The following is a 19,302-nucleotide window of genomic DNA, read 5'->3' on the forward strand; positions in this document are numbered from 1 at the left end:
TAATGATAGATTTTTTTGAAAATTTTTTAATATTTTATTTTTGAATTTTTTTGAATATAAATTAAATTAAAAGAAATCGTTAGAATAATTCCAGAAAATTCCAAAAATCCAAAAAAATCACTAGAATAATTATTTTAATAACTTTTTTGAATTTTTCTGGAATATTTCGGAATGTTCTCACATTAAATATATTATTAATAATTATAAATACATAAATAAATACTTTTAGGGAATTTAATAATAATAAAAAAATCCCTAAACGAGCTGTAAAAATGCAAAATTGATATTTTTTACTTGTAAAATGAACATTAATTACTAGTAGTTTATACAAAACCATAAAATGTTTTTCTAAAAATTGCATCGCTTCTAAAATATTAATTACCAAACGTTTCTTTTATTTGAAAGATTTTTTGGAATTTTTTATTTTTTTTTGAAAGAATGCCCTTAGAGAAGCTTATCTAAATAAAAGTTTTTATAGCTGCCATTTTGAATTAATAACATCTGTTCAAGTTAGACGCTTTTTTTCTTTTTCCTAATGCTTGTAAACTCGCATATTTTACTGTTTTTAGTGCATAAAGTTGTATACTTTACAAAGTTCATATTTGCAATTTAAGCCGTATAAATGCTGTATATTTTACAGTTTAAAACATGTATAAATTCTTTTAATATCTTACTTTGCGTACCAGTTTTTCAAGTAAACATTAAATTCCACTTCCTTTATCTTTAAGAAGATATTTTACTGTATTTATACAGCACAATTACATTTCACGCGATTGCAATTCCTTACGGAAACAATGTGTGACTGTGCTGTATAGATATAATGTATTAAAAATATTAAATTATATGCGTATATTGAAGTTTATATAGTAAACTTTAATCTGTGTGAGCTTGTATTGACACTGCGCATAATATATAGCTGTATAAGCTATACTGTTCATATTAATTCTGTAAATAAGTTCTTTTGCAGAATTGTGCAACTGTATGATAAGTGGTGCAGCATAATTTACTGTTTTTAGTATAAGCTGTAATTTACAGATCTTATACTACTTATACAGAACTGTATACTCGTATAATCAATAAATATACGTAACTATACCTGTATAAACAGTTTAAGATCTGTAAATTACAGCTTGTAATTCACAATAAGCTTTAATTTAGATGTAGTATGGATGCTGTATAACACAGTTGTATGTAAAATCAGTTTAATCCGTGTCGGTTGATTTTACATACAAATTTAATTTAGATTTTGTACTGCTTATATAGGTATACAGTTACGTGTAAGCTTATACGAGTCTGCAGCGTTATAAATACCGTATAATTTACAGATCATATACAAGAACACAATGTATTCATACATTAGAATTCTTTAAAAACGACACACGTTAAAGAAACAATAAATATTTTTACACAGTTGCATAAGTTAACATCATTGTGTACGCTTCCCAGAACAAAAACAACACACCTCTTGACGTCACAATTTGAATATAATTACACGTCACACTTATTACAACACAACCGATTATTAATAGCATTTAATTAACACAAACTCGATACTGGGGTGAAAAAGAAACACACACACAAACACACCGAAAAAAAATTAATTTAGGATGTAAGGTAGTGTATATACATACATATTATATATATAAGGCAAATTACCACGTGTTAGCTTAGCCCCGGGGTCGAAGATTTTTCTCATTCAAGCAATGTCATTCACTCACTCTAAACAACCACCCCGCCAGCTGAATATTCGACTCTTCCACCCCATGTATGACTTAGCTTATTGGTCAGTAGACGAGTCGAGCATATGGGTGCTCGTAGTGTGCAGGTGCTCTTCTATATTAGTAGGTGTCCTCTGTAGTGTTGTAGAAGGGGGATCGAATTCCAAGTTCCGCTACCGCTATAACAAGTAGGTGAAAATTTATTAATGTGCTAATTATTTATCTGACCTTCGTGAAAACACTTGTGTGTATGTAGTGTGTCTGTATGTATGTTCTTTTTTAGAGCCTTTAATTTAATTAAGAGGGTAGATACCTACATGCTATAGTTTCTAAAAAAGCGCTTATTTTTTCGAAAGTATTTTATTGATAAATAAATTAGAGAAGGGTTTCGCTTCTAACAATGACTTCTGTGTTTTTTGGCAACATGATATTTTGTCGTAACACAACGAAACGTATGTTTCGAGTTAGGATCAACCCAGCGTGTGAACGGATCTGGATTGTGTAACCTCGTCTTTAGGAATTTTTAATACGAAATTTTTCATCAAAATACATTCTTGTTTTGTTTGTAACAACGTGAAGTAACTTTATCCCCTTCGTTCCTCTTCTCTATAATTTGTTTATTGTTAATTCGAGAATTTATGTATAGAAATTGTAACATTTTCTTGAGGTTAAAACTAGGATTTTGTGACGTAAATAACTTAATAACCATGAAATGGTACCATTAATTAGTGGCATAAACCTTATAAATCATTAAATTATGATTATTTTCTTACCATTTTGATAAATTACGTTTAATTTCTTTGTTAATTAATTGCTAATTAAATTAAGAGTTATCTTGCTTATGTGATAAAATCTATGTCATTGCGTATAAAAATAAGGCTATAAATTATAATTTTATGATATTTTTATAGTAATTTTACAAAATTTTATAACCTTAAATATGTAATTCTTTATGAGTGGTTACAGTACTTATTTATAGTAATTTATACAATTTTTTAAATAGCTTTCCATAATGTTTCATATGAAATTTTACAACTTTTGTAATATAATTTTAAGATTTTTATAGTTTTTTATTATTAAAATATTTTATGTGTAAAATATATAGCCTATATAATACACATCTTCCCATGTTAAGCACAAGTTCCATAAATACACATTTAAGAACACACATTCATGAGTACGTACTCAAAAACACATAAATATACACACGCATACATAATTTTCTGGTTAGGAAGAACGTTTAGAGGTCGCTAATACATAAATATTTCTTATTTTTCATTAACAAGAACATCTTAAACATTAATTATAAACTTAAAAGTGCTAAATATAAATTTTACAACTAATAATTTTGAGGTCAACTGTTATAGCAGCGCAATAAAACGAACGATGTGAAAGGGTTAAAAAAAAAAACAAACTCGGCTGTTTTGATCTCTCTTCTCCTCCTCCTCCTCCTCATCCTCTTCTTAAAAATGGGTCTATATTAATATATCGTGTATATTGTTTGTTAAAGACGGTGTTAAGAGTATCACGAGGAAGAAAAAACGTCCCGGATATTGTTTTTAGGGGGCGTTCTTAACCGGTTATATTACAGTCAAAGGGGCGTTACATAACACTCGTTACAAATCACGTGTTTAACAGTTCTCGATCTCTTTATTTTGACAGTTTTAGTCAACCGTTTTCCATAGGAGACGTTAAGGTGTAACACCAACGTTTTTGGAAGGTTTTCACTGTTTTTTGGCTCCCAAATTTTTGTTACGCATGCCCAAACTTCCCTAGACGATACCCCAAGTTATAAATTGCATTTTCGAATATAAAACACGGTAAAAACGTGTTGAAAACATTATCAAATTAAACTAGTGTGTTCGCCTGTCGACAAAGGTTCGGTATCGTTTTAGTGTGTTCATCAAGGAACGGAAAAACCTCCCCCTGATTTAATTTACGATTATATTTTACTACAGGCTACAATCATAAACCATTATCTGAAGGAAAAAATGACGAAAGGAAAAAAGTTTATTGAAAAATTTATATCGTTACGTAACCATCAAAGATTTTTATCGGATGATAATAACTATGATCACTCCTTTTCGTAAAGGTGGACCCTATAGCGTTACATACAGACGTCTCATATGAATTGCAAATGTAAACACACATCCAGAGCAATGCGTTGTTAAAGTATTTTTTCGCCTCATTATAACAGGAACAATACTCATAAAGAGTAATTTACAGATAGACTGGGTGTTGCCGATTTTAGAAATGCCCTTTGCAACACTCGAAAAATATTTTTATGACGGATAATTTTGAACTTAACACATCCTTCAACGTCCAACTAAATCAAGTTGTCAAGCAAAACTTAAATGCCAGAAGCCTTAGAGTAGCGGAAGTCTTGAACAGAACAGAAGAGGCCTACACTATGCCACACCTCTATACAACCGATACACGTGTTCATCTTAACTTTTGTTATTCCAATCACGTGTCGCTAATCGTCACGTTCGAAAACACGATGATGGACTGCGCGTGCATATCGAGGATCCTTCATTGTTCAATTGTTGGCATCATCGACATTTCCTCATCTAGTTAAAGTCAGTGCTCTCGTGTATCAGTTCATCAACCTCATCTCGATCGCTTCTATCTCGATCAGAAATACAAAACATTTAATTATTCAAATACAGGGATGAAAATTAATTAGTTTCCAGTGTTTTTAGAAAGTTTAGATTAAAAAACTTCCAGCTGTGAGGAGTACAAACGGAAGAAAGGAGCTAATTTAGTGTTGCCAATTTGTCTTTTCTCTCCAGCAGTTCGGTGGGCGTCGAATGTGTCGTTTGTTTGAATAGATAACCAAATAATGGAATTTCACGTGATTTTCTTTCAAAAATATTCACTGAATATCCTTAAAAACTCAATGAATATTCATCAAATTCTTAAGTTAATCTAAAAAATTGTGAAACGAATTTTCAAACTTATGGACACAAATTGTGTATTTTTATTAAATTTTAAAATTCTGTATCAATAAAATTGTGTTGTATTGTTAGATTGAGGTGTTTTACAGATAAAATTTCTGCATTTTTAAAGCAAACTAGAAAATTTGCTGAGTTGTACACAAAAATTCTGCTGTTGAGTCAGTGGAGAGCATGCATACAGAACAATGTTGTATTGTTGAATCAGTTTACACAATTCTGCATAGATAAGTATGTTTATGATTAGTCTAAGAAATTCTGTACGGATAGACACACCATTGTTTAAATTAAATTTAAAAAATTCTGCAGGAAATATGGTATTTTGCATCGTTTGCATACGGTTTGCAACATGATGTTACTTCAGAGGAGCGATACCATTGTTAAATTAAGACAACAAAATGCTATATACGAGTGAAAATCCCATTGTGCAGACTTGTAGATAAGATTTTATTGCTTTTAACAATATATAATTTTATATTTAACAATATAAAACTTGGCTTATTGTCAAGTTACAATTTGGCACTCCTTAGGGATTTTTTTAATGGTTGCATTAGCTTAAATTATGCATAAAAACAATGATATATTGTTAAATTATCGTAAACAATATTTACAATTGAAATTTCTATACTGTTAATCTTCAAACAAACGAGTAAAGGCGACTTTTATATTATTAACACCGAGTGCTGAAGGTCTTGTTGAAGCACATCTTGGCATTCAAAGGATTAAGCGTGTAAGCAATAAAATAGCTACAATGAACAATTGTTAAGCAATTTACCACAAGTTTTACGTTCTGTAGATTAAATATCATTGTTCTGTAGCTTATAAAGTGTTTCCATATTCACATTTTTAGTTATTAATGCCAAGTTTATGGACTTAAAAGATAAAGACATGCAGTACGTTGCTTGAAGTTAAATTTAAATTGCAGATTTGAGTTGACTTACCAGACGCATTTTTTTGATGCGTCAACCGCTTCAAAACCCTCCTCTTAAACTCAAATTAAATTAAATTAAACTAATCTTAAGACAATTAAAGAATTAAAATAGTTGCAAATTGACTGAATTACATATTTTTTTGACTTATTCATTCTCTGCTTTTGCATATTCTATTCTTATTTTTTGATACGCGGGAGGAATTTAACTATTATAATTGAAGCGGACATAATATAGGGCTAATGTCCCCTCCTACGTCACGATTACGTCCCGGTCAATTAGTGTTTTAGCCCGGTATTGATCACAGATGTTCCCTGTTGAGTGGGAGTAGAGAGACTGTAGGAAGAGTTCATTTTTTCGGATGGGGGATTGATACACCGTCTTTTAAATGCTGAAAAATAGCCAAAAAAATACCCATTTTTTCCTCTCCCCCTAAATGGCATTCTACATATTTATGATCCCCCCGGTACATAAATATATCCAGTTAAGATCCCCCCTCTATCCATATCCATTTGGTAGATTATATAACGTCCTTAATTTAAGTGGACCACTTTATAAATTAAGATCCTTAAATTGATAAAAATCTAAAGAAACAAAGACAGATTAAGGAAAAGTCATAATTTAGTTGAGGTCCACAACGGGGATAAATTCTCCAACCCTGTAACTAAAGTTCAGGGGTATGAGGTTGTTTAGAACACATTGCAGGAGTGATTCTTCAAACCAAGATAATTCGTGACAGCTTACGCAATCTCTCCCAAACAAAATGAAAAACCTGGAGTTATAAATGCCTTATTTTCTTCATCCCCCCTTCATCATCATCATCTTCTTCTTCGAGCGTAACTCGTGTTAAATATCCAACGGGGGTTCAACGATCGTTGGATGAAGTTAAAACTTCTTCACGCTTCGAACGGAAAATTAAACGAAATCTCTCTTTGAATGGTGTGGTGTGGAAAATCCTTACGTCACTCCGATAGGATGATATCATTTCCGGATGACGTCAACCCGCTAAATCGTTCGAGAACGAAACCTTAACAGTGTGTGTATGTGTGTGTGTCTGTCGGAAACGTGATTGATGATTACTCAGTTGTATGTCGATTAGTGAGGTGTATTTTTTTGAATAAGTTACTATTATTGGAGATTTGGAACGTGGCCAGTGCGTCCATTTTTTCATTTAGAGTGACATCAGTAGAAGGAGGATTGTTTATTATTGGATAAGTTTTGTGTGGTTTCTCCTAATACCATCTCTCGGAAGTGTTTCGCGGTCTTTTAGAACGGTTTATTTTGTTATGTGAATGATCGTTACGTCATAATGGAAGACCCTTTTTGAAACGTACCCGTTCCGTTGTTCATTAATTTTTACATTATTACATCATATTAGAAGCGTAGACATTGATTATGACAATATAATGGAAGAATAGACATTGATTGTCGCATCATTTCGAAAGATTAGACGTCTATTATTGCGTCATACTCCACAAGTGAACGCTGTTGTGTCATATTGGAAGAATGGACGTTGTTACGTCACTTAAAACAGGAACATTGTTACGTCATATTGAAAAAATTGGGCATTATTACGTCCTATTTTTTATCATTGTTGCTTCGCACTGGAAAACTGACATTATTACGTCATGTTGGAAGATTCGGCATTGTTGCGTCATAGTGGAAGGCTGGATATTGATTATTACGTCATATTGGAAGGCTGGATATTGATTGTTACGTAATATTAAGAGAGTAGGCATAGCTCGTTACGCCAAATTGGAAAATTTAGCATTATTTCGTCATATAAGAAAGTAATAGGCAGGGGAGCCTCTAGGATTTTTTCCCAAAGGCAGAAAACATTTTTGTATCATGTCATTATTTGCTTCTGGGGAGATAACCTCTTGTCCAAGTATTTACAATCGAATGCAGGGGACAGTCGCCTGACTCGCCCTCTCCTGCCGGCGTCTTACTTATGAGACATTCATTACGTCACGTATCCAAAGTGTCATTGTAAAATCATTCAAGAATGTTGCACTGCATATAAGAATATCGTGTGATGAGACTCCATTAATTAACAACACAAGAACGATCCCCGCGCCGCCGTCATCACAGCTCCATGTGTTTATCAAAAACTACAGATTCAGGTGCAAGTAATCATCCTGTTCAGTTTCAAACTAGTGACATTTATACCCGAAATTCGTTTGCTATAAAAACAATCTCCATGCCCATCTGGGAGGAAATCAATTGGTCGAGAGATTGTAGAATATGTTTACACAGATGGTGACACAAAGATCCCATTACAGTAGGATTATCCGAGTGAGAATCCATGTGAGCAGCTTTGACCTCGGTTAAGACAAGTATGTTGTGGTATATAACGACCCCAAAGGGTCAAATACGTGTCCTGACATCCTTCGTCAGTATTATACTTGTTAATTCTACACTACTTCATCACTTAAAGGGATATCACGTACTTGTTTCTAGTTTGTGCTTGTCTGCGTGTTTTCGTAGACCCGACTTTAACAAAAAACACAACAACCGGAGGAGAAAACAATGTTGCAATGTTACTTTTACTCCATTTAAAAGTCAATAATGGAGTTTGTCTGTCATTTTTTCCTCCTTACGTCTAGACATTCAATGGGTTCCTTTCCATTGTCTATACAAAAAAAAAACTACGTTAATCGCGAGCTACAGCCCTGTCTTAGCGACTGGTATGACGAAAAATAACCATTGTGCTAATGTAACGCAATCAAAATTTTCCTGACACTAGATGCTAACAGAATTTCGGCTCGCGCTAACGACTATTTTACGTCACACTAGTCACTATTTTCGTCTCGATATATCAAATCTGATCAGATATACACATTCTTTACACTATTTTACACAGAAGCGTTATTGTACTGTACAAGAGCCAACGAGGACGTGCTTCGTTGCACGTACACACCCCTCACGTCAGGTCAACGTCACACAAACTTAAAATCGAAGCCGTGACGTCACCTGGGCCATCGGTGACCTTGTCTTCGCTTCGTCTTTTACACTTTTTTTTACGCTCGTTAATTTCGGTTTCGCTATCGATGCGACGGACGCGTGCGATCGCGTCGCATCGCGTGTCGCTTCAATATGTAAATTACTCTCTTCCTTATAGTGACACGCGACGCGATATCGTGAGACAATATTTCTTCGATCTCGTCACGTGGGTAACAATGCATAACGCAATTTATACACGTTATAAATTAAGCACGAAATTAAGACATAAATATTAATGTTTTTTTAGCTTTTCGTGCCCGATGTCAAGGCCATTTTTGTAGAAACGGCACTGTTTTCGTTCAAAGATAGGCGCGCGACGCGATAGTTCACGTTTAATCGCGTCGTGCGTGTAGTAAAGAATATTCCGAATCACTTTACAAAATCACAACTTGAGATGAAATCCTCTATAAAATATCGAAGAGAAAGCTCTAAAAATTCGAGAAACCAAGGTCATTATTCTAAAAGTAACCTTGAATTTCTACAAAAAACAAAAAAAAAAAAAAAATGTACATATATCAGAGACGCGGTTTCACGCTCGATCGCGGGGTATATTTCTAATAACATAAACATAACTTAGAGTAAGGCCAGTCTAACATAAAGTATTATATTTTCAGAACATTCTACAATAAGCCAAAGTCATTTTTCTAAAAGTAACGTTGATTCTGTAGAGAAGACAGCGCGATACGCTTCGACTACTTTCGCACGCGACGCGATCAACGCGACGCTTGTACCCCACACATAATAGTAAGTAACATTCCGAACAATTCTACACAAAACTACAATTTTAAATTACAGCTACGAGGAATTGTTTATTCGAACCAAAACGACGCTTTTGTTTAAAAATTTAGCGTTCGGGATCGTCGCAGCAAACGAATTAGCGATGCGACACAGACGCGAGTCGTCGCATCGCGACAAACACGCCGAAAGATACACGATTAGGATAAAAAAAACTGCCATAAATTATTGTATTTTTAGAGCTTTTTCGTGTTAATTTCAAGGTAACTTCCCTAATTCAAGGTAAAACTCAAGATAATTTCCCTAAAATTCAGTAGAATTACTACTCTAAACCGAACCTGGAATGAATATTTATACAAGTCGGCAATTGAAATTCGCAACGAATTAAAAGTGAAATTTATCATGAAATTTAATTTATGACGTAGAAAAAATAAGGAGAAGAAATTTAAATTTCATTTCGAACTTTTTCCGCGTTATTTAATAACTAGAGGCAATATTGTAATTGCTAAACTGGCGACTTCCAAGAAAAAAAAAAAAATGCAGTTTGTTAATTGAACGTCTGTCTGTAGCAGCACGACATATAACATCATTTATCTTATTTAAAATAATCATTTTGACCCTCCACATACACCAAAAATGCTAAACTTATCAGAGAAAAATTTATAAATATTTTTTTAACTACTAGAAATTCTAATTTAACTCATTTGGTGAAGGGTGCGCTTCGCTTCGAGTTGCGCGCCGCGTAAGGGGTGTTTTCTCACGTCGCGTAGTTATTACACAAGATACCAACAAAAGGGAGTGATATTTGAGTAGATCAGGAAAGAAAAAGTGTGCGGGTAAGTTAAAAATGTTATAAATTTTAATAAGGTTTGCATTTAAAGCACGATTCGATGCAACGCCATCATGGTGGATTATACGTACGATGTGTAAGTAATATCGATGAGAAAAGACAGAATTTAGTTTAAAAAAGAAAAATAGTTGAAACGAAAATAAATTATGAGATTGTTTGCCTAATAAGCAAGATATACAGGGGTAATGCGATTTTAGGGATCCCAAAATTCTAAGTAGAAAAGAGTTTTCCATCGTAGAACTAGAGTACAAAGGATATCGACATTGACATGAAGCGCATCCCTTAAATGAAATTTCTGGATCCGCTCCTGACACATAAAGGGTAAAGACAAAATATTACAGTTAAAGATACACCTGAAAAGTATTGGTTAGTCAAAGCGAAACGACGCGATTATTTACAAAATTAATGCTAAGAGTTACCGCGGAAGGTGTAATTAGCGACGTCGCATCGCGACTAGCATGCCGCACACTACACGATTCAACGCATTTAATGCATAAATTTAGTCTTATAATTCATGATATATAGCTTCTAATTTCGAGTGTTTTAATGGTTTGGAGGCACGAAAACGAAACGAAAATGTTTCTTTCCTCAAAAAAAGAAAAAACCAACACCTGATATAAACAAACCGGTCTCGAGTCTTTTATTATAAACTACTATAGAGTCAAGTGTAAACAACTTATGACCGTTTTCGGCATCGTAAATCATTAAAAAAGACGTGTGGGTCGCTATCACTTTTAACCTTGGAGCCATAATAGATACTCTCCTTTATTCTTCATGCAAAACCTAAAGATATATAACATTAAACATTAATTAAATATGCTCGATCCTATTTTATAAAGGTTAAGTAGAGCCTGAAGCCTTCAAATTTTAAAAAAAGAGGTATCGAATTTTGGCTGCCATGGTTTCATAGAACCTTACATGTAAATAAACTTTTAGCCAAAGGGTCACTTGACCTTGTGTCTTTCTTCATTAATACTTGTGACTGTTCGCTCTGATATATAAACTTGTTTCGTTTTTAGATACGAAAGAACAATGATACCTCCTTATTCTGTCCACGTATAATGGAGTACGGGTGACATTTTGGTAACCATGTTGACAAGTCGCCATTGTCAAGATCCTTATCGAGAATTGGAGCTGTATTTAGAACAAGCGCAGGTAAGATACGTAGCGTGACGTATTAAATTGCCTCCCTCTTCTCTGTTTACCGTTAAGTCACAAACGTATACAATGAAACGAAATTAATGAGCTTTCGACACTTACAACCGCTCTAAATTAGTTTAATTTGTTTTAAATAATAAACATTTATTTATACTTTATAATAAAATATAAACTTTGATCTTATTAATGGATGTAATAACTTTAATTTGCTTCCATCCTTATGCATAAAGGCAGTCCCGGGCAAGATATCGAAGATAAACCGTATAAATGTTACCGATTGTTCATTATTAACAATGATTCGTTATAGAAATTTAAATTCATCCAGTCAGAGTTTGTTAAATTCTCTTACGGTTTATCTTCTATATTTGGCAAAGAACTGCCTATGTTTATAAGGAATTTACTTAATCTTATCTTTTCCACAGGCTTCCAAGGTTGCTGTATTTATTAACGATTCAGCCTGTATACATAAACAATATGTGTACGGTTTATATGTGGAAAGAAGTGGAGATACTCATACAAACATAATGCACGAGTTTATTGCTGTAGTCATATGAAAACGATTTTAATCGTATATTCGTGTATTTGTACTTCATACCTTTGTAAGCGCTAATGAATATCTTTGTCTTTATGTAAGCGTGCTTACTCATTTGTTGTTATATATAGTGTCAGGGTCGCGAAGAGAGGGCCTGCAGGGACGTTTGACCTGGACACAAGACACGAAGAGGCCCCAAAATTTACTCTTTTATGTAAAAACATTATAAAAATTTATTCGCATCTTTTTTTATGCCGTTCAAAAGTAAGGCCCTACATTTGTGATTAAGCTCTGTCTTACTCAGGCCCCGCGCACAGTTCATAAATCTAACCCACGATAAACACGTGCACTTATAATCTAATTAGCACACATAAAACAGAGAAACTCCTACACAAATATGCATACAAACTTATTTACATTTATTAATGTGTTTTTTAACACCGGAATGCCTTAAATGTATTTTTAAGTTGCACTTAATTCTCTTCTTACTAAATACAGTAGAAAGGGGGAAGCTTTAACGGAGTTGCCATACGTCGAGAATCATTTTTCTTCAACATAAAGTTGAAACAAACAACCCCACGCTTATTTTCTAACGTCACAATAGAAATATTTATCATATTTAATAAAATTTATTCATATAATAAACCACACAAACAAGAATAATCACATAATTATCCGGAAACAGATATGATAACTCATTTCCTCTCTGTCTTTCCCTTTCGACCTTTCGTCACTAGTACTGTGTACTGATAATATGACACCCCCCAAAATACTACAGTAGTGTGAGGTCTGTGTGTTTACAACCATCAATCATTCCAATAACAAATGGTGGAAAGACAAAGACAAAGTTGTCACAACGAAAATAAATTCTGTCTCCGTTCTCTAAACAAATCGCAGCGGTTGGTTCTGAATCTTGTCACATCATCAGTCTTGTTTCTCATGGAAATGAGTTGTTTTCGGTAGTTTCGTTACGTGCCCTCTTACTGATTAAAAAAAAAAAAAAAAACAGAAAAAAACACTTAAAGAAAGGGTGATTAGTCTCTCGACACGGTTCCAATAAACGTTTATAATTTCCTCCCTTTGTTTGCTATTAAAATTACTCATAATTCTTAATTAAGTCGATAGAGATGGCCGTGCAACGTATAATGCGTACCCCCTGTATACAAAATAATACGAAGGATGTGGGAAGATACAGGAAATTCGCTTTTGTATGCGTTTTTCAAACAAGCGTAGCTTCAATTGCATTGATGCAGCTGCGAAAATACCTGTTGACCTTTGACATCTCATCATTTATCTTAGGTGACAGATTGCTGTCAACGTATGAAACGGATTTTTCCCCCTACTTCTTATTTTTTAATTTTTTAACTCTGTCCACAAACTCCCGAAAACTAATTAGCGCCATGTTATAAGCGGTAATTAAGTTAAAGTCAAGAGATGTATTTCTTCCCCTCTTCTTGTGTTAAAGGTGAATGTCCTATACTTGTAATGATAGTGTGATTTATTGTTTGTAACGTAATACACTACTTTGGTTTTTGGGGGTTGGGCACATTGTAGTGTTATGGGTTGGTCCGTTACTTATTGCCTCAAAACTTTTTCTTTTTACGAACGCGGTGGGAGTTCGCCGATGTTTATGACCTTGCTACATTCTGAGAAAAGATTAGTTAAATCCTCCAATTTCGAAATGGAAAAATAAATATTTATTAAAAATAAGAATTTTTAAAGATTTCAGAATTTTAAATTACTTCCAAATTATTTAAATTTATTAAATAATAATAAAATAAATAAAGTATTGTTTCGCTTTAAAGATATGCCGCCAGAGGGCGACGTAATCAACAGAAAGGTTATTATCGTTTACTATTGCTTTAGTGTTTCGCCATCTGTTGGTATAATTTATAACTACTTTGAAAACTTTTTTTTAAATCCCATTTTATAAACATTTATTAAGTGAAAATTTTGTAAAAATTAATTTAAATTTAATGTAAAAATCAATGTTTATAAATATTTAATCATTTTATCATAAAAGAATCTTCGTAAATAAATCGTTCAATAAATCGTAATTTATAAATATTCGCAATAAGGACTTCATCTATTAAAATGAGTTAAAACAACTAAAGAAAAATATTTTTATAAACAAAATAAGCATTACTCAAATGAAATTTAAATATTAAAAACAGATAAATAAATTATTTATTATTATTTATAAAATTTAATATTAATAAAAAATAAAAAAATATTTAAAATAATAAACTTTTTTTTTTATAGAGGGCATCTGAGTTATTTGAAATTCAAATTCAAATTCATAAACATTTTTAAGATTAAATTCTAACAAAATTATACATTATACTTATAAAAATAAAACTGATAATTATTATAATAAAATAAAATACATATCTTCAATAAATATTAATAATAAAAATGAAACTAAATTAATTTGTTTTTTTAAATTATAAAACAGTTAAAGCTTTCATTTAAAATTAAAAAATAATAATAATTTGGCAGCAAATTTAATCAAATAAATAAATAAATAAATATATATATTTCATCAGATGAGGTGGAAGGAAAAAAAATGTAGAATTTACTATTATTGATTGTATGCACTTTCAAGGATTGTTGTCAGCTTCTTTAGGCAGTTCACATTACCAGTTCAAGGTTGACCTATACAAATTTTGAATGGAGATCACATATAAATGGTTATAATCTATATACATGATTGGCATCTGCACCGTAACCATGCATACTACTTGTTTTCTTACATATCTTTATTACGTTATGCAATATTTGTCCTCCACGTTACTATTGATTATGAAAGCTTAAGTTATTCTGCCCTTAATTGTTCCATAAATAAACTAATAATTAAATTTGAAGCCTAGTCTATAATAAAATGATTATTATCCATACTTGTTTATGTAATAAATGTTGCAATTTTGATATTTGGTTCACTTCTTTCATCTAAAATTCTCATTAAAGTTATTGCTTATTTCTTATTGTGTCGAATACCTCTTTGCTGTAAAGAAAAGTATATTTGGAAATATCCTTTTGATAAATATTCTTTTATGAAAATAGGAAGCATTTCATAACTAAAAATATTTATTTATTATCTTTTTTAAGTGAATGCAGGTTTAAAAATTGTTATATAACTTATTTATTCCTGTATATATTCAGTTGTATAAATAATAGAGAACTCGGAATCTTGATACATAAAATACATGGTGGCCAAAGAGTTAGTTTACTACATGAATCACTCAAAGAAGCAAAGGATTAAAAAAATTATAATTTAATTTGTATGTTGATCAAGACAAATCTAATTAATTATAATTACCTTGTATAATATTTCAATTTAATATTAATTTATGTAACACTGTACTTTCAATAACCAAAACACAAATTATTTTATATTTAAATAACAATTTTATATTATTTTATAAGTTAATCCTCCATATATTTACATTAAATGTGTGTTATATTTTTAATTTAGTTATAATTCTAAGCTTCTTGACCTTTTAAAAAATCACATAGATTTCCTCAGCAATTTAATTAATGAAAAAACAAATTTTCTTAATGTTAAGTAAATTAAATGTTTGAAAGTAAAATTTTTAACTGGATTATCTATTTAAATTGCATTGAAGAGGAAGTCAAAAGTTATGTAAAATATTCTTTCCATTTTATTATTATGGAATCATGTTGAGTTAATTGAAGAATTAGGGAACTTATACTATAATTTAAGCAATTTAAAGCATGAATACTTTATTAAACTACTTAAAATACATTTTATTTTCGTAAATTCTCTTTTATTTTTCAGGAAGAGATAGGGAGGGCTTTTGAAACTTTGACAAAGAACAATTTAGATGCGGAACCTCTGCTTTTAACGAGGAGGAGATCGTCGTCTCCTTTACCGTTTTCCTGTAACTATCCAAAAAACATTCCCGTTTGTCGGAAACTTTCGTCTCCGAATATATCCGTCGACTGTAACTGCGATAATAAAATCGTCAGATGGCACGTGAATGGCGAAAGAGAATCAAATTGTTCCTGTATATTGGGAAAACTGAGAGACGAGGTGGAAAAAAGTGAGAACGAGAAAGATAATTTCCCACGTCCACCCAGCGGAAACATAGAACTTCTGACCGAATGGGTGGACAGTTTTGTAGAAGCTATAAACACTTCTCTAAGTGCTGATGATGTAGGAATTGACGAGAATGATTCTCAAGAAATTAACTTAAAGTCAAATGTAGATGGCTTTAGTAATTCTAAAGGAACTAGTAGTGTTTCTAGACCCTTATACATTCCAGTTGCTAAGAGAAATTCAGAATTAAATGTAAAAATAGATGTAAATAAGGAGAAAGTAACAAATGGTATAGATGAGACAGATTTTCAGCAGAAGGATAATGATTATTCTAAAGCAAATTCTGATAAAATGGTAAGATTATTTTACTTACAGTGACAATTTAAACAGTTTTTCAAAATTAAATAAAAATTTGTTTTTTTTTATTATTATAGAATAAAATTAAAAATCAACAACTTACCACTGTAATTAACTCCAAATATGTAAAAGAAGCAGATAAACAATCAGATGGACAAGATGCAATCACTCAAACTACTCCACAGTTGTCTCGCAGGTGCCTATCGGTTTCAATTACTTGTTTAGAATAGAAATCTATGCTTCTAAGGATACTTAAAAGATATTTTTGGATTTAGTTCTAGCATTACCGGTGTTACCGAATGCAGCGAAGAAATAGTTTCCATAAGTTCGTCGGAAAATAGCATTCCGAGATTTTCGTCTTCATCTTCATCGTCGGCAGAGTTTCAAACTGCGGAATCGTCGTCGAGCCTTAGTTCGGACGAAGAAATAAAAATTGAAAACTTTCCTAAGAAAATATTTCAAAAGGATCACTCAAGGACGGCTTCGGGGACGCCGCCACCTCTTTCTCAAAAGGAACGGTGTGCCATGAGAGAGGTTCATTCGGAGATTTGTCTGGCATTAGAAGAATGTCTGAAGAAAGGCAGCAAAAGCGGAAGGTTGTCCATCAAAGAGCTGAACTTGAAATCTTCCTCCGCACCTTTACTAGAAGTGAAATTTTCGGCCAGCAGTCCAAATTCTCCGATAGGCAACTCCAATTTTTCCGCAGACTTATGCAACGCTTGCAAACAGATCGGGGAAGGAAAAGTAAGTATATTAACATTAATATAGAGTTAATACGTTCCTACATCATTCCGTTAGCTCTTCTTTTCGTTTAAATATAAACTTAATTAAATAAATTTAAATATAAATCTATCCACTTCATCATCTCTCTTCTCCTCCCACCATGATAAATGTATAAATTTAAATAAGATGTAGCAAATTATAAAAGTTATGATCACGAAAAAGATACATAAACTTACAACCCAAGTTTAAGGTATAAGCCATCAAACAAAAACAATTTTAGGGGGTTATTCTACACAAATATAATTAACTTATTTGTGGAACAAGGGATAATCATAATAATTGTTACACCATTAAAAGCAGGAAAAAGAAACTATCATCATATCATATATAATGAATGACCCATAGATTTGACTTTAGATTTAACAATGGGAACTTAGTAGACGTAGGTAGTAGGACCCACCCAAAGAGAAATTATCCTTTTTTTTCCCCATTGAACAACATAGGTACTAAACTAACATCACCCACCCTTTACTAGAGGTGGGTGAAACTAGTTTTGGGGGAGGTCAGGGTCACGATTTCTCTATTAATTAATGTAATAGTTAGTATGTGTTTTGTCAGCACAAAGGCAAACTTACAGTGTTTAGATTTTTGTAAAATGGACCACCAACGCAGCCTCGTAATTGCTTACATACTGATGGAAATGCTCGAAAATATGTCTAATTTGCATGTTTTTGTAAAAGAATATTGATAAAGGGGAGAGGAATGTTACTTTTCTTGATTATTTTTTCCTATATTTGCCTCCTACAAGGAAGTTGACACTAGAGAGGTGTTAGTAGCATGTTAATAACTGAATTAGTATTCATGGATTACTTCTATCAACAAGTTATTAAAATGTCATAAACTTAATTTTTTTTCGTAAATATTTTTAGTAAACTGGGTCAAAAAATTTATATCGAGACTTTGCAACAAAATATTGCGTTTTTTTTTTTTTTTTTAAATGTCGCATCGTAATTACTACGCCATGTTGCGTCGCATTGCTATCAACGCGTCGCTCGCAAGCTATACATAATTTTTCAGTTATTAAAGTGTATTGTTTTATTCTTTTGTTAAAAAAATATATAAAATATTGTGAAAATGTGCGTGTTTTGTCTTTAAATAGCCACAAAGTTGAATTGTTAGGACTTTATCCTAACCTGTCAGCATTAGGATAGCGGCATTAGGGTACGCGACGCGACCGGATGCGTCAAGTTTACGTCCCCAAATTTATTAACGTAAATGCATGTTATATCTACTAGAAATATATTATATTTAGTAAAAATAAAATATATAAATGCGTCATAGCAGGTATTATAAATTGATTTTTTAAACAATAAAATATTCAACATTGCGCGCTCAATGCGACGCGACGCGAAGCGCACGGGAAAAAACACCCAAAGCTAAACTTTGAGAACGATTCCACTTTGTAAACATTAATTACAACGGAAAGTTAATTAATTATTAATTTAAATCAATAAATTTGCTAAATAATTATAATTAAGGCTGATTATTTCACTTTGTTTAGCATTAAATAAATTGGAGAGAAGAGTAAAGATCCACTTCATTACACTACAAAATATAAGAAAAAAAGAAAATGAATTAGGTCAAATACCTTTATTTACGGATTAATGAGCAGAAAGAAAAAAAATCTTTTAATCAAAAGCATTAATTAATATAGAAAAACAAAGAAGGAGTCATTGATCTAACCTTTAAATCCTCCTTGGTTTAACGTTAAGAAACGGGTTTTTACCATTAAAAAATTATATAAAAACTGTAGAAATATCGTTTACGTGTTTAATAATATCAAAAAATCCCACAAATTGTGGGCATTTTTTTGTGTAGGTGTCATTTAATTTACTTTGACCTCGCGTGGTTGCAGACATATCAGTTTATTTCGGACCGTTTTTCAATTTTTCAGCCTTCGTTTCTACACCAACGTGGGAGAATATCTCAGATTTTATTCTTAAATTGTCTTCTTTATAGCCTAAATAACCTTGGTACGAATATTTTATAAATCTTACTAAAGGATCTCCTTAATATGCTATGCAAGTTTGCATCTGTAGTGACGGTGCCATGGGCATTAATGCTGTTTTTACTCGATATAACCTTTCAGATTTTGTTTTAGAAAATCGATATTTTATTTACAGAATTGTGTATTTTATATTGCTAATTATTTTTAATTTTTTACGTCAGGCATTTGAATTATCTGATTTCTCTTCGTTCTATTCATTTGCAGCTTCTCTGATT

The 19,302-nt window shown here is 32.0% G+C and overlaps 1 protein-coding gene across 4 annotated transcripts in view; it reads left to right on the plus strand.

Annotated features, from left to right (window-relative positions):
- Positions 1 to 19,302, plus strand: part of cv-c (crossveinless c) — a 70,121-nt gene that overhangs the window by 8,386 nt on the left and 42,433 nt on the right. The window contains exons 1-6 of one of the 4 annotated variants that reach the window (XM_067269074.1): positions 7,193 to 7,267; positions 7,300 to 7,937; positions 11,209 to 11,344; positions 15,679 to 16,293; positions 16,374 to 16,492; positions 16,572 to 17,040. In XM_067269074.1, the coding sequence (XP_067125175.1) occupies positions 11,279 to 11,344; positions 15,679 to 16,293; positions 16,374 to 16,492; positions 16,572 to 17,040 (1,269 nt within the window). In that variant the 5' untranslated portion in view covers positions 7,193 to 7,267; positions 7,300 to 7,937; positions 11,209 to 11,278. Of the gene's footprint in view, positions 1 to 1,600; positions 1,907 to 7,189; positions 7,938 to 11,208; positions 11,345 to 15,678; positions 16,294 to 16,373; positions 16,493 to 16,571; positions 17,041 to 19,302 lie in introns of those variants that run through there. The other 3 variants (XM_067269071.1, XM_067269073.1, XM_067269072.1) reach the window with 3 other exon arrangements.

This window comes from Centruroides vittatus, unplaced genomic scaffold (assembly GCF_030686945.1).
Source record: "Centruroides vittatus isolate TY-2023 unplaced genomic scaffold, ASM3068694v2 contig_345, whole genome shotgun sequence".
Taxonomy (NCBI): domain Eukaryota; kingdom Metazoa; phylum Arthropoda; class Arachnida; order Scorpiones; family Buthidae; genus Centruroides; species Centruroides vittatus.